Below are 15,988 nucleotides of genomic sequence, written 5' to 3' on the forward strand. Positions count from 1 at the left end.
TCTGGTGATCGTCGAGGGGACACTGAATAGTGCACGGTACATCCAAACCGCCATCGAACCCATCGTTCTACCATTCCTAGACCGGCAAGGGAACTTGCTGTTCCAACAGGACAATGCACGTCCGCATGTATCCCGTGCCACCCAACGTGCTCTAGAAGGTGTAAGTCAACTACCCTGGCCAGCAAGATCTCCGGATCTGTCCCCCATTGAGCATGTTTGGGACTGGATGAAGCGTCGTCTCACGCGGTCTGCACGTCCAGCACGAACGCTGGTCCAACTGAGGCGCCAGGTGGAAATGGCATGGCAAGCCGTTCCACAGGACTACATCCAGCATCTCTACGATCGTCTCCATGGGAGAATAGCAGCCTGCATTGCTGCGAAAGGTGGATATACACTGTACTAGTGCCGACATTGTGCATGCTCTGTTGCCTGTGTCTATGTGCTTGTGGTTCTGTCAGTGTGATCATGTGATGTATCTGACCCCAGGAATATGTCAATAAAGTTTCCCCTTCCTGGGACAATGAATTTACGGTGTTCTTATTTCAATTTCCAGGAGTGTACGTGTGCTCACTGACATGTTAATCATGAGAAAGCGCGACAGTAGATTTACCTTTTGTTTTCTTATGTTTACAAGTTTTTGTGTACATATTTTGGAGCGATATTTTAATATATTTCTGTGTCTTGTTATGTGATACATAGCCGAAGTACAGATCACAACCAGTTCTAGTGTTCTTTTAATAGTTAACTGCGAACTATAATTATCTTATAAGAGGGATATACAATCAAAAAACTTTGACGTTGCACTGCAGTATGCTGTTTCCGACTTACAGATGGTGACAACAGTTCGTGGTACTTCTGTTTAAGGTAGTTTAGCTTGACATTAACATGGCCATTCTCTCCTTAAGAGAAATGAAAATAAAACCCTTTTTTGGGGAAAGATTCATAATAAAGTTGAATAGTACGTTAAGTTGCTTAAGCAGCTGTTCCGCTACACTGGAATCATTTAGGCAGTTGGTAGAGTGTCTTATAGGGGCTTTTTAGATGGGATGAAGTGGAACCTGGCATCGCATCTCCCTGGCTCTGCCATCCTTGTGCCTTCTTTTGTTCACCAAAACGTCTTGCAGCAGACATCTACCTTCATTACTCCCGAATTGCGTCAGAACAACCTGCGTCACAATAGTCGGTCATAAAAGTACTTGCATGACTCGCATAGGTCAACTGTTGTTCGTTCTATTGAGCACTTAGCGGAACGCCATCGAACTTGACTAGTCTCCGATCTATATCCGTGATGATCACGACCGCTCCCCAATGTCTTCGGTGTCTCGTGGAATCAGTGCCACAGCATCATCGCCGTCATCAGGGCCGTTGTGGATGCGCAGGTTTTTAAAAGTTTATTTCTTGCGATTGCTGTCTCTTACCTTTATTTTTTGGCTCCAGTTGATTCAGTTCATCATCAAGAAGAAAACCTGTTGTCTATTTGATAGTTTAGTTGTTCCTCTAATATTATTGATATAATGCCATCATTATCGCGCCGAACAAAAGAACATGATGCTATCAGTCTCAGGCCAATTCTTTTTACTTTGGTTCGGCTTTTTTTTATAACGATGCTTTATCCAAGTGCAGTTTATGGTATTTATTTTCGACTTCTGTTTTCCATGTGGTTTGAAATACAGTCATTTTCTCTTAAACTGGCTATTTTGTACGTTCTGCATTAATCCTTTGATACTGAAAAGAATATTGCCCACATTAAAAGAATACTTACGCAAGTGAAATCCCACTGATAAACGAACAGCAGTTGAATGACATAAACGCAAAAGAAAGAGCTGCATTGTACATGCTCTGTTGAAACTGCGTGTATGCCTTGCCTAAATTTACACTGTTTTTGTTCCTGAATCACGTTTACATCAGGTCTGGGCGCACAAGTTAATTCACTTTCATCCTAACCGCATGTTACAAAGTTTTACCTGAAAAATTTCACACTGAATTCACATTGTTTTTTTTAGAGCTCGTAATACACTGCTATTATCCGTAAGGAAATGATCACACACACACACACACACACACACACACACACACACACACACACAAGCAGAGAGAGAGAGAGACAGAGAGGCAGAGAGACAGAGAGGCATTAAAATGTTGAACTTGGACCGTTTATTAATATCAGCAGATCAATGATAAGGTGTATATCATCTTGTGTTGGTGACGGCCACGGTTCGTAGCTGAAAAGCGTTGTATTCCATCAACCAACAGCTGTTCATAAATAACTCTTACTTACAACGTGTTTCGATCTTCAGATCATCTTCACGTGCTTTTAAGTTATTTACAGATCATCTTCAGATGTCTAAAAGTAGTTTACAACAGCTTACTTGGCAATATCAGTTCTCTGAGGTTGTAATACGACACCCTTTTCTAACATAACCCTCTTTTTTTTATAGAAGTGGCCGATACCAGAATTAATCCCGAATTTGATTCCAGGCTGTTTCACTTTGAGAATTTCATTTGATTTTGTATACGATGTATTATATTTCAGACCAAAATGTATAAAGAGAAATAAAGTTGTTACACTCTGTATGTACAGTTAAAATTACTCTTACGAAATATCTGGCATACTTAAAATTCATATTGTTAATTGCACAATCTACCGCTAATTATTAAATTTCTTTCTGGATTCATTTATAAAATAATGCTATATCTTGCCGATGATTGTTCTTTTGTCGAGGAAGTTTGTAAGCTCTTTTGCTTTGTAATCTCTTTGGAATATTCTAAGTACCCTACCGCAGAATGTAAGTAGTTGTGTGTATGACTGATGGAAACAGACGTAATTCTAATCTTGTCAACAACAATGTGTTCTGATGTGGAAAATGTAAAGACGGTGTGATATTGAAAAATGTGACGTAAAATAAAATTCAAGTGTAAAACAGGGAAATCTTCAAACATTATTCAAATCAACAGGAAGCTCCAAATATCAAAATTTCAGCCTCAAGAATGTATCCCTAGACGTGAGAACTGCAGCCAACAACAAGAAAAAATGAAGATAAGTAAAAAGTTTTTCTTTTGTATATTTTACGTCTCTCGAAGCTTCCTAAACCTTTAGATACAGAAATATCTTATGGTGATGTGTGGGAGGTTAAGATTACAGTGTCTAATAAGTATTTTGTGTCACTTACAATAATTAGTTCTTGCGGTGTAACATGTCTCGAAACTAACTCAATTGTATATAAAATGCCAATTTCAGAGTCTCGCACAGGCCCCTCCACCTCCCTCAACTGGATAAATTACTTCGGATTTCCCTGACAACACTTTCTGATAGAGCTACTCTTTTTACACATGGGATGATACAATCTTTTCACAAAAAACCAATATTCAAATGTGCTATATACATGAGGAAGGAGCTACGTAATCTTTCCTTATATACAGGATGTATAAGGCGTCACTCGCATCTACTTCATGTAGTTGCGTTGAAATTCTAAGTAGCCAAGCGTGCTAGTTAGACGTTTGCTACACGCCGCCTTCACGGTTTTGCAATTTTGATGACCAGCATTGCACCCAAATGGACTGAAACATTTTGCAACAGCAAAAAGTGAACGGAATATTACTGGGGACCTTTTCTACATCGCTATTTGACAGCGAAATGCTGAAAGCAACAATTTTTTGTAGGCAGGAACCCCGTTCGCATCATACATACCAGTACGTTTGAGATTATGACAGTCAGTTCGTTTGCGGATTTCAGGTCGATGTCCGCGAGATAACTTTTTCCACGAGTTTCCGCCGGCCGTCCTTGCCATTCTGTCGGCCTGCTCGCGATAAGCCTTATCTCTCGCACCTGCGCCTTTCAGCGCTCGCGGCCATCCGGCAGCGCGACCCGGTCCCACTTCCTGTGCTTATGAACTCTGTGTGCTACGGCGCGGATTCGTCAGAAGAAAATGCGGCAAGGCCCATGCTGTGGGTGGAAACAGTAGTGGAAGGCTAGAGTTCCAGGTCCCGTCTATATCCGGGTCACCGGAGACGGGGTGTTAGCCCGTTGGGACGAGGAAATGGGCAAAGAAGCGACCGCGGTCGGTTTAAGGCACCGCACTAGCCTTATTGTAAAGTGTTTTAGAAAACGCAAATACGAAAGGCCGGATGATGATTTAAGCTTCGATGTTCCAGAACACGAGTCTTAATGAGTTCGCATGGATTTGCTGCGGTTAGACCGATTTGTGTAGGTTGACGCTGGGTTTCTTACCTGTCGTCGTCACAATTAACATTTCACGAACACTTAAAACGCCATTACAGTTCTAGATGTTAGAAAATCAGACTCTGGTCAGTTACTGCGTCTACAGCAGAGCTTACTAAAATTATGTGACAGAACAAACAAAACATAGATCTTATACGCTAGCGAATGACGATTATAGGGTCAGGAGATAACTGCTCTAAATGCGAAAAGTGAAAATTGCTTTTCTACAAAAATTAAGAATATATCTACATACGAGGGCGTCCAATAAATGATGCAACACTTTTTTCTGAAAACAAGTTGGTGTTGTTCAGTGTTCCAGTACACCATGTTATTCCTCCCTCTTTTGGCTACAAAACCCTATTTTTCAACACAATCTCCGTTCAATGAGACGGCCTCACGCCACCTTACTGGGAGTGCCTTTGTGCCCGCATGGTACCACTCCACTGGTCGACGTCAGAGCCAACGTCTTGCTGCATCAATAACCTACCCGTCATCCACATACTGCTTACTGCCGAATGCATCCCTCATTAGGTCAAACAGATGGCAGTCCGAAGGTGCAAGATCAGGGCTGTAAGATGGAAAGGAAGACGGAAATTGCGGGATCCGGGCTGTAAGTTGGAAGAGGTAGAACAGTCCAATGGAGTTTTGTGAGCTACACTCGGGTGCGCAGACTTGTGTCAGGCCTTGCGTTGTCACTGAGAAGGAGGAGATCGTTTGCATTTTTGTAGCGACGAGCACTTTGAAGTGCTGAGAGTTGATGTTGCACCATGCTGCAGGACATCAAGCAGACTAACACCTTCAGTGTCCCAGGAGACATCGGCTGAAGATGCGGCTTTGAACTTTTGTTCAGATGAGAGGTGGCGTGGTGCAACGTCATGGATTTCCCTTTTGTTTCCGGTCGATGTGAGGAACCAATGTTCCATCACCTGTGACGATGTTCGACAAAAATTGCCACGATCAGCCTCTTGACGCACAAGTAATTCCGTACATGGTCCTTCGTTGCTGTTTATGGTTTTCTGTTAGGTGGCGAGGAACCCTGCAGGCACACACTCTGACTACACCAACTGGTGAACGAATGTGTCAGCATTACCAACAGAGACGTCCAGTTGTGCAGCAGGGCATTTGATTTGAGATTCGTCGATCACCCCGAATGGCAGTATCCGCACTTTCCAACATCGCAGATGCCACAGCTGTGTGCGGCCGGCCGGCACGCAGGAGATCGGACAGGTTTGCGCGGCCGTGTTGCGATGATGACTCGTCGTCCGACGACTCAACGTGCTTTTCTTCACTGCCAGGTCTCCGTAAGAATTCTGCAAGCGCCTATGAAAATCTGCGGCGCTCTGATTTTCCGCCAAAAGAAACTCAATGACAGTTCTCTGCTTGGAACGTACCTCCGTTACAGACGCCATCGGAACTTAATGATAGAGGCTGAAGCGGGAATATTCCAAGGTGTCCCACAGCAAATTCCGCGTTTTTTCATCCGAAACTGACCCAGAAAAAAATGTGCTGCAGTACTTATTGAACGCCCCTCGTATATCCGCCACATCCACGGCCGCAGAATTTGTTTTACGATGAAAAGATGAAAATCTTATATTGCGAGTCTTATTATCACATGTTTCTAGTTCCTACATTCTCTGATCCAGTTGTAATCCAGCACAGCATGCCGTAGAGCTCCAGGTATATTTCCTTTTTCTTCCAGTTCATGATATTAATGAGTTCCTGATATGGTCCTGTGAAAAGTAGGCAGCGTTGTAATTTGACATCCTCATATTCCATTTCCACACTTAGATTGAACTTCTCTCTACTGTGTCAGTAACGTTCTTTTCTTATAAATATATTCTAGAGGATAAGTAGAGTAGTTCAGAACGGTAATTTGAACATCAAACTGCTTAGTTAGAGCTGCTTCTTTATTTTCTACAACGCATGAACCAAGTCATTCATCTTCAACAATCGAGAGTCTCACGGCGGTAACACTGAATAAAATTCTCTCGAGCTTCCAGCCGCGTCGAGTGGTTGAAATGCGACGATCTTTCTACTAAGCACGCCTTGGGATCTGCCAAGTGAAATGACTGCTGATGGGCTGCTCGTATGCCCTTACATACTCCCACCGCCGGCTATGTTCGCACTGGTGCTGACGGCATCGCGATCTATGGGACATACGTTGAAACGACGCACAGTTTGTCTGATCACACACTGGCTACACTCATTAAGTATCCTGTAGACCCCAGGTGTTTTCAAACCTGAAGTGTCTTTAACAGATCTCTGTCATTACTGGATTTCTGACGGAAGGCTGAAGATCGATTTTAATATCATGCCCGACACAGAAGAAAGTTTCTTTTCCTGCTCCTCGTCGGTGGTTTTAATAGCGAATCTTGCCTGAGATCACTTCATTTATTTGGTGAACGTTGTAGCTTCGAATGTGGTTCTCTGCGAACATCTTTTTAACAACTCAGTAGATTTTATCAGCCGACAAAAGCGTCTTCAACCGAGCGATGTTCACATTATCGACAGTTTTCATGTGGTGGCGCTGTTTATGAATGTGTCTCTCAAAGAGTCTTTTGCACTTTCCAGTTCTTGGAAAGTAGAGTGGTAGAACTTCCCACGCACACTCTGCGTCATCTTATTTTTTGTACAACGGCCAGTATTTTGATCAAACGGACGGCGTTGCGATAAGAATCACGTTAACTCCAGTTCTTGCAAACGTCTTTCTAGAGAATTTCGATAATATTGCCTTAGTTATGGCCTCATTAACGCCTAGGTGTTTCTTATGAAACATCAACGACACTTTCACATTCGGCTCCACTGACGTGAAAACTTGACGACTTTTTGCAATATCTCAAGAGCAAGTAAACTTAGTCACAACGGCTACTGAAAACCTATGCTCACTTACACTCCATCATCATCCGGCACAGAAGCGCGTTGTTTTATAAGCATCGTTACATTCTGCAAGAGCAATATCAGACGCTGATAACTTATCCCATGTGTAACCTGCCCCATGTGCTTAGCCAACTACGCAAGGTCTTCAGGAAAAAAGGCGACAATTTTCACCAAATAAGTGAGCTCAAGCAAGAACTGACCTCAAGCAAGAATCGCAATAATACACCGACGAGCAGCAGCAAAAGTAACTTGATCCTTGCCGTTCAGTGGCTCCGTGTCAGGCAAGATAAGCCATCTGCTGAAAAGAGTCAAAATCAAATCGATCATCACGCCTCTGTCAAAAATCCGTCAATTACTGAGACCAATCAAAGATGCAGTAGGTTTCAGAACACCTGGGGTGGAAAGCTCGTGGAATTTTAACCAGTAGACACGGCTGGAAACCTACAATATTTTATTCACGTCATTCATCTGGTTACGTGTACGTATATGGAGTGTTGCACAATTCCTATTACAGGCCTCTAGGGATTGTAGAGGGGACTTAGAACATAAAGTTTTGATAAGGAACCCATGTGTTTCACATTTCCCACTTCATGGTACGCACACAAACCAGAAGAGGGCGCCGTATCAGTCCCTATTGTAACTTATACTGTTCCACACTATTCTCGTAGGACTACAACAACCGTAGGGAAAACCTGGTACGTTCGCAACTAGGAGGGTTGCGTATTTTCTCCGAGGACGCGCGACATTCTCTACTCTAAAGAGAACATCCTTCGCCACGTAGAAGAAAACCTGACGGCAAATACTCGAAACATTGCCCATGCCAAGGAATCCAGTAGAGCACACAGCTCAGTCATTGTCTCCGCTGTTTGCCTACCGTGAAGCGAGAGATTTGGGAGTTATCGGATCTTCAAATTTATCTTACATCCAGGAAGAGATGGAGAGTATTGTTTAACGTCCCGTCGACAACGAGGTCATTAGAGATGGAGCAAAAGCTCGGATTAGGGAACGACAGAGAAGAAAATCTGCCGTGCCTTTTCAAAGGAACTATCCCGGCATTTGACTTAAGCGGTTTAACGAAATCACGGAAATCCTAACTCTGGATGGGCGGACGCGGGTTTGAACCTTCGTCCTCCCGAAGTTGAGTCCCGTGTGCTTATTTTACATCCAAATGGTGAATTTCTGGACATGGGTATCTTATCAAAACTTTATCTTCTAAGTCCCCTAAAGAGCCTCTGGGAGCCTATTACAGGATTTGTGAAACACCCTGTATAGTTTACTGCGGAATGAGAGCAACAGCACTGCCCTGCCTTCTACACACACAAAATTGACAAGAAGTGAATATTAAGCGACATTACACAAAACGCACGAAATCAACAACATGCGGCTACATAGCTACCGTAGACTATGATCAAGAAGACCAACAGATGATGATCAACATCGACATCAACAGTTAGACCAAGTGGCCTGGTGTGGTTCAGAACTTTAAATGCTAATATTCCGATTATCCTCTTGGATTACACTGCCAAGCAAGTTTAGTAAGGAATTGTGATTCATCCGTTCAACACTAGTCCTTAATTTTATTCTGTATCTCTAGGTAACACTTGTAACTGACTCCGCATTTAAGTCCTATCTAACGCCAACGTTCTTCTTATGATCTAGGATCAAGTGTCCTGCTACAAGGCGAGAAAACCTCTTTTCTGATGACCGTGTGATACGTTTTGGAGTTGAGAAGCAGGAAGGAACCAACTAGCGGCAACGAAACAATCTGTAACGAAATTCTTTGGTGTTGTTCAGATGAACCTCTAGTTTGATAACTGGATATTATTACAGTAACTGAAGAAATTAATAGAAACGAAAGGTTACTATGACGTAATCAATTTAAAAGTAATTTTACCGATATTGTTAAAAATATAATAAAACAATAAAGATAAATGAAAAGCACTAGTTTGCTTTTGTTCTACAGTATTACTTTTCTTGTTAACTCGTTTTCGGCTTACAAGGCCATCTTCAGACAATGTCAGAGAATATCTGAAGATACAGAGATACAGAATAAAAACCCCAGCGGGAATCGAAGCGGGGAACCCGGGCGTGGGAAGCGAGAACGCTACCGCACGACCACGAGTTGCGGGCTAACAATAAAAGTAATATTATAGAACAAAAGCAAACTAGTACTTTTCATTTATTATGATGTTCTACCAAGAACCGACGGAAGATTCTGTTAAACAACAAAGATGTTTACGATAAAATAGAAAAAAAACCTCACAGAACCTATGCGTTAAATACTGATGCGCCGGCCAGTGTGACCGTGCGGTTCTAGGAACTTCAGTCTGGAACCACGTGACCGCTACGGTTGCAGGTTCGAATCCTGCCTCAGGCATGGATGTGTGTGATGTCCTTAGGTTAGTTAGGTTTAAGTAGTTCTAAGTTCTAGGGGACTGATGACCACAGATGTTAAGTCCCATCGTGCTCAGAGCCATTTTTGAAATACTGATGCAATGGTCCTCTCAAGCGAATGCAAGGAAACAGGTCGATTAAACAGATATTTCAAGTTTTCAACACTAAACCTAAACCCAAATCTCTTGCGCAAGAAGAATGAGGCAAACAAGTTGAATCTAGAGGAACAACCACTATGTCACCTGGACAGCCGAACGCAAACAAACTCAGGAATTCAGAACACAGAATAAAGTGAAGCTCAGTACCAAATACAACAAGCCTTAACGTGGCTAAGTCAGCTCCAACGAGTAAAATACACACTAGCAGGAATAATAATAATGATCTACACGTGTAGAAATGCGCCTGTTAATGTTGACCAATACTACGCTCTGCTCGATGGAATAAAAAATGGTTCAAATGGCTCTGAGCACTGTGGGACTTAACATCTATGGTCATCAGTCCCCTAGAACTTAGAACTACTTAAATCTAACTAACCTAAGGACATCACACAACACCCAGTCATCACGAGGCAGAGAAAATCCTTGACCCCGCCGGGAATCGAACACGAGCGCGGGAAGCGAGAATGCTACCGCACGACCACGAGCTGCGGACTCGATGGAATAAAGGAAGTAGAGTAAGATGCTTACTTCCGTCGACTTCATATTTACGATTTGATAGGGATCGTTTGACCAACGTAAAAAAGTGTCCGCAACAGAGGACAACGCTTACCCTTACAGCAGCCATCCCCCGCGTGCACCAATCGTTAACTGTTTTGTTTTCATTGCGATTACCGGCTAAGGCTCAAGAAGCTTACCTGTCGCCTGGAGTTCAAGAGGGGGGAACACAAGATAAGACGGATTACGAGAAAAATGAGATAACTAAGAACGGCATTAAAGTCAAGCCTCAGCAAATACAGCTGTCGTATCTCCCAACAAAAAATTTCGACAGAAAATTCTCTTTTGTTGGTTCGATATGTGTTCTGTGAAAAGTACTCATTCTTCTGTACAAGTGTGCCTTCCTTTATTTTCAAAACTGTGCTTCATTTCATCGCCAGAAGAAAGGCGTGGTGATTTCTTTTCCTATCTTCCGTCATTAGGTGTGGCGAAATTTAGTTTGAAGGTGGAGTAAATGTCACCGCAACGGAATTTGATGCTTTTAATGAGTTCTAAAGGCCAAAAATAAGTAAATATTGATAAAAACGTAGGTAGTGCTAGCAATGATATAATTTGCTGTATTAGCGAAAGAGGGGCAACAATGAGAACTTAAGCAAAAATTATTATTTTGACACATTCATAAGAATTTACCAGAAACCAATTGTAGGTAAGACTTCTATAATTTTTCTATTTTTATTATACCAAATTAATTTCAGTGTAAAATAAAGTTTAACTGCATATATCACAAAGATGCGATTGCGCACGATTCCCCACGCAATGATGTAAATATGTGTGGTAATTGGGGAATTGTGCGCTTGAGAAAGGATGCTTATACTAAACGTAAACGAGTGAAAAATAATCACCACTTATACATCTTTCATAGATGTGAGTAGTGGCTGTTCTGTCGAACATCTCCGACAGAGCAGACACCCTCATATCCATAATTGAAAATGTTCAAATGTATGTGAAATCTTATGGGACTTAACTGCTAAGGTAATCAGTCCCTAAGCTTACACTCTACTTAACTTAAATTATACTACGGACAAAGACACACACCCATGCCCGAGGGGGGACTCGAACCTCCGCCGGGACCAGCCGCACAGTCCGTGACTGCAGCGCCTCAGACCGTATCCATAATTCTGTTTGAAGAAAAAGTTTCAGTGCGTATGCACAACCAACGTCGGAACTCCTACCGGAATCTGAAATCTATGAGTAGGGGGTGAATGGGCGAGGGTCGCGGCGGTGCGGTAAGCGGGAAGCTGGGAACTTGGGTGAGACGCGAGGCATGCCCGGATGGTCGAGGCGCTTCAGGCAACAGGCCTAGAGGAGCCGAGCATCCGGGTTCGAGTCCCAGTCCGGTACATTTTCAACTCCCGCCGTTGCACTGTCGCAATGCCCTGTGCAACTGGAAGTCATTATTTCCTTCTTATCTCTTTCCCAAGACGTTTCCTATCCCTTCCTTTCGCCCCAATTATTCACGTACGTATACGTCAGTTTCTGTTAGGAAATTAGAATAATGAAATATACTTAAAAAGTGACATGGAAAGTGTATTTACTTTCATTCTTACATTTCAAGAGTTTTTAGAATCTTCATTTCTTAGATAAGCAATCATCATAAACAGTCTTATCCAGTACCTGCAACATGATTTCAAGGAGAGTACCCGACACACTTGCACAATAATTGTCTGTCTCTACTTACTTCTTCAAAGACGCAGCGTAACTCATTAGGTTCTTTACTACGTCTAGGCAGTTATTTCCGTATGTAATTAAACTAGTTATCGTAATCATTGTCATGTTTATTATCTCAAGTGCCGCAAACATCCGATCTGGTGTTTAATCCTTACTTCAGGTTTTATTCTTCTTCTTAGTACATTTTCCCCATTTATGTTCTTCAGTCCAGTCTGTTGTTTCTTTTCAATCTTTCCTTTCCTCTTCATTTCAGTTTCTTCCAGCTTCTTTTTCGCAGCGTGCACATCTGTTCTCTTTCAGAGGGCCATTACCCCAGTCTGCCAATACGTACTACCGCGATCAGGTTCTGTTTGTAAACTGTTTTGCGCAGAAGGAAAATCCACGCAATAAAACGGGTAATTACGGGTTTTAATAACATAATCAGATAAAATTAAATCAGTAATACCTGTAAGTTTACCTTCTTACTGTCTCTCTGCTGAAAATAATAAGAAAGTGGCCTGTTTTATGTCTCACACTCACGTATTACGCAGTTCAAATGACGCCTATCATCTTGTTTCTGGTTTTTGCTTTCAGGAGACAGAAAAAGGCAGAAGTTGCCGAAAGTCGTCTTGTTTATCGCAAGATGCAGACAATGAATGCGTACAATTACCCGCTGCGCACAATGAATCTACTTTCTCTTACTTATAACGCGAATATTCTCAACTTATTCCATACGAGAGCTTGCACAGGAGTTCTGTGTTCGTCACTGTAGTTTTGTTGTAGGGCAATGGAGATGCGCGAGACTCACATTTCACATTAGACGCCACAGACTGTTGGATGCTAACGCTTACTGTATGAAACTGTTGTCAGAACGTCCTTGCCAAAAATTTCAGAACACTGAAATGGCAGCTCACGTACAAAGGTCAACGATAGAATGATACCTCTCGAAGCGATAAGATATCGTTTCGTGCGATTTCTCTTAGAATAGGGCAAACGGTGCTGTAGTGCAGCCTTGAATTAACTGAAGCGAAAAAGAATGAAGTTTAGGGTAAAACGTTCCGTTGACAAAACAGTCATTAGACACGAGGAATAATACTCGTAAAGTAGGTGTCGGCGGTTCAAGTCCTGCCTAGGGCATGGGCCGTTACTACTCACTCTACACGGACAAAGAATCGAAAGAGGAACAGAGGTGTTACGGATGCCCACCAATGGTAAATATTATCTAGAGAATTTAAAAAATATTAAGTAGCATTATTGGCCGCTTATTGGCTGAACCTTTTAGAGAGAAAATGGCATTTAAAAGTGATCAATACGTAAGTGATCAGTACGTATATATACCCAAGTGTGGGACAGTGCGACGATTTCGCAAGGTAGCCTCTTACTCCTTAAACAATAAGTGCACACAGTGACTAACTACGGAAACCCAATCCATGCTGATAAATTAACTTAAGAAAAGCTGCGGACAGCACGTATATTTGCGCGCAGACACACATTAAGTTTGGACATTATAGGAAAATCCGTGATACATATGCATGTACTAATCACTGATAGTGTATGACGCGTCGACATTTGTCTAATTGGTGCAAGTGATTAAGAAACAATGACTTCTCTTGACAACTGTGTACATGACGTGGGTCTACGATTTGAGAAATCATTGAAAATTGAATATGATCTGTAAACACCTTGGATTGAAACGAATTTCGAACAGGAAATTGACACACGATCTACCCTCTCTCTTCCCCTTTGACTCTCTCTGCCGAACAAAAAAAGTGAAACGCCCAGAAGACGTGGTCGGTTGTCAATGTAATTTCGTACATGACACACCACTGATGAGAAAGTAATTGACTGGAGATTGAATCTGCAGTTCTCTGTGACTGTTAGGCTGGTCACCAGATGCACTGACGTGGTTAGAGTTTAGTTTTGTTATCAGGCCTGGTATGATACGTAAGACGGTTGATCAGCGTCAGATGTTGGGTGACAACTGCGAAGTGCCGTGGACTAGTGCGAGGCGGCACCTGACAGAGTTGTAAAGGGGCCTCATCGTGGGCTGGTCGAAACGTGGGATATTCAGGTGGCCCGATGTTGGAAAGCATGGAAATGTGAGGGCAGCCATACTCGTAGTCAAGGTCGACCAGTAAAAGGGCTGCATGCATTGTGCACCAAGCCACCCTACAACATTTGATGTCATCCAGCACCATTGGTTGAAGACCAGCAACAGCATGATCCCATGGGCAGGATACCACTACCACCACAACACAAACGACTGCAATTGGAGTGGCGCCGTGACCGGGGAGCATGGAGTGTTGATTAGTGGCTTTGCATTGTGTTCAGTGATGAATCGCGGTTCTGCGCTAGCCCAAGTGATCACTGTCGGCGAGTATGGTGGTGAGGTTTCAATATTCCACTGTTTTGGAGAAGCACAACGGAGTTACTCCTGGCGTCAAGTATGACTTCAGCTTACAGCTGGTAGTTATTGAGGGAACAGACGGAAAGGAAGGAAGATTAGGATTCAACGTCCTGTCGGGAACTGACGGTACAACAGTACGTCATGGACATCCTGCGCGTCCTGTGTTACCGTGGTGCCATTTTTCAGCAGAACACTGCTCTTGCACACATGGCACGCATGTCTATGAACTGTCTGGGTGACACTGAGGTACTCCCGTGGCTAGCAAGATACGCAGATGTATCTCAGACAGAACATGTGTAGGAAGAGTCTGCACGTCAATTCCGTCCCAGTGCTAGCATCAAGGACATCAGGGGCCAGTTGCAGCGGTTGTGGGCTAGCTTGCCTCAATACAGGATACGACTTTATGACACCTCCCCCAATAGAATCAGTGCATGCATCCACTACAAATGAATGCAACACGTACTGATGATTGGTTCAAATAGTTAATTTCCTTGCAAATTGGACTCGATTTTGCAATCACCAAAAAACATCACGAACCTTCTCAAACTGTGAAGTTTCATTTACTTTCCTCCTCCCTTTCTGAGTGCTGCAGTTTTTTGCTACGCGTTTTATGCTATATATATATATATATATATATATATATATATATATATATATATATATAGCGGACAGAACAGACACCACACATATACAGGGTGATTATAATTAAAGTTGAACTTTCAAAACGCTGTAGAAACAACACCACTGGTCAGAATGACGTCAAATTGCAACGGAATATTATCGGAAAAGAGAGAAAACGTAAGCCAGAGGAAAAAAAATTACTGTGAAAATTGATCAAAAGATGGCTCTGTTTGTGTCAGAATACGTAAATGAAAACACTTGTCATACGCACGACCCATTGAAGTTGGTATAAATACGCCGGGTACACGGCTATTCCTCCTTCCGCGTCTGCAACGTTCGCCATGACTGTCTCAATGCAGAATCGCGCTCTGCTTGTAGAGCTGTATGACAAGAATGATGACTCTGCACACATTGCTCTGCAGAAGTTCCGGACACTGAAGGGCTTGAAAAAGGGCGCTGGTCCGATGACTGCCGTGGATCTAGAGAAAGTGATTCGGAAACTCGAAAAGACGGGTTCTTTAGGTGTGCAACCTGGCAGCGGAAGGAAACGAATTGATTCGACATCAGTGGAAGCAATGGTGACAGCAATGGAGGAGGAGACGAGTGGTAGAGCGCAAACGTGTAGTGCATGGAGGATTGCCCGAACATTGGACATATCCGTGAGCTCTGTGCGTAAAATCCTATTAAATATCCTTCTCTGCTATACTTTCAGAACTACTCATGTGCAAGAGTTGTTTCTTGTTAATCTGCCAGCAAGAGAGATCTTTGATTTAGAATTTCTTGCTCACATGGAAGTGGACAACGACTGGCTGTGGAAGATTTTGTGGACAGACAAAGCCCATTGACAGGATATGACAATAAACAGAATCGTCGAATACAGGCAACGGAAAATCCACACGCAAATCAAGCAGTACCACTTCATCCTGAAGAGGTTACTGTGTGGTGCGGGCTCACGGCATCGTTTTTCATCGGGCCATATTTTTTCGGAGAGACAGGTGCTTCCGGTTCTGTTACCTGTACTGTCACTGGTACGCGCTATGAGTGTCTTTTGCGCAACAACGTCACTCCAGCTCTCCAACAGCGTGGATGTGTCGATGTGATCATTTTTAT

At 42.9% G+C, this 15,988-nt stretch overlaps 1 protein-coding gene across 2 annotated transcripts in view; it reads right to left on the bottom strand.

The window, feature by feature from the left end:
• Positions 1-15,988, bottom strand: part of LOC126322655 (inositol polyphosphate multikinase-like) — a 347,524-nt gene that overhangs the window by 111,664 nt on the left and 219,872 nt on the right. Inside the window, exon 1 of one of the 2 annotated variants that reach the window (XM_049994509.1) lies at positions 10,259-10,306. The exons of the other annotated variant lie outside the window; for it this stretch is intronic. Within the exon in view, the coding sequence (XP_049850466.1) occupies positions 10,259-10,273 (15 nt within the window). The 5' untranslated portion in view covers positions 10,274-10,306. Of the gene's footprint in view, positions 1-10,258; positions 10,307-15,988 lie in introns of those variants that run through there. 2 annotated transcript variants of the gene reach the window in all.

The sequence above is a fragment of the Schistocerca gregaria genome, chromosome 2, assembly GCF_023897955.1.
Source record: "Schistocerca gregaria isolate iqSchGreg1 chromosome 2, iqSchGreg1.2, whole genome shotgun sequence".
In the NCBI taxonomy this organism is placed as follows: domain Eukaryota; kingdom Metazoa; phylum Arthropoda; class Insecta; order Orthoptera; family Acrididae; genus Schistocerca; species Schistocerca gregaria.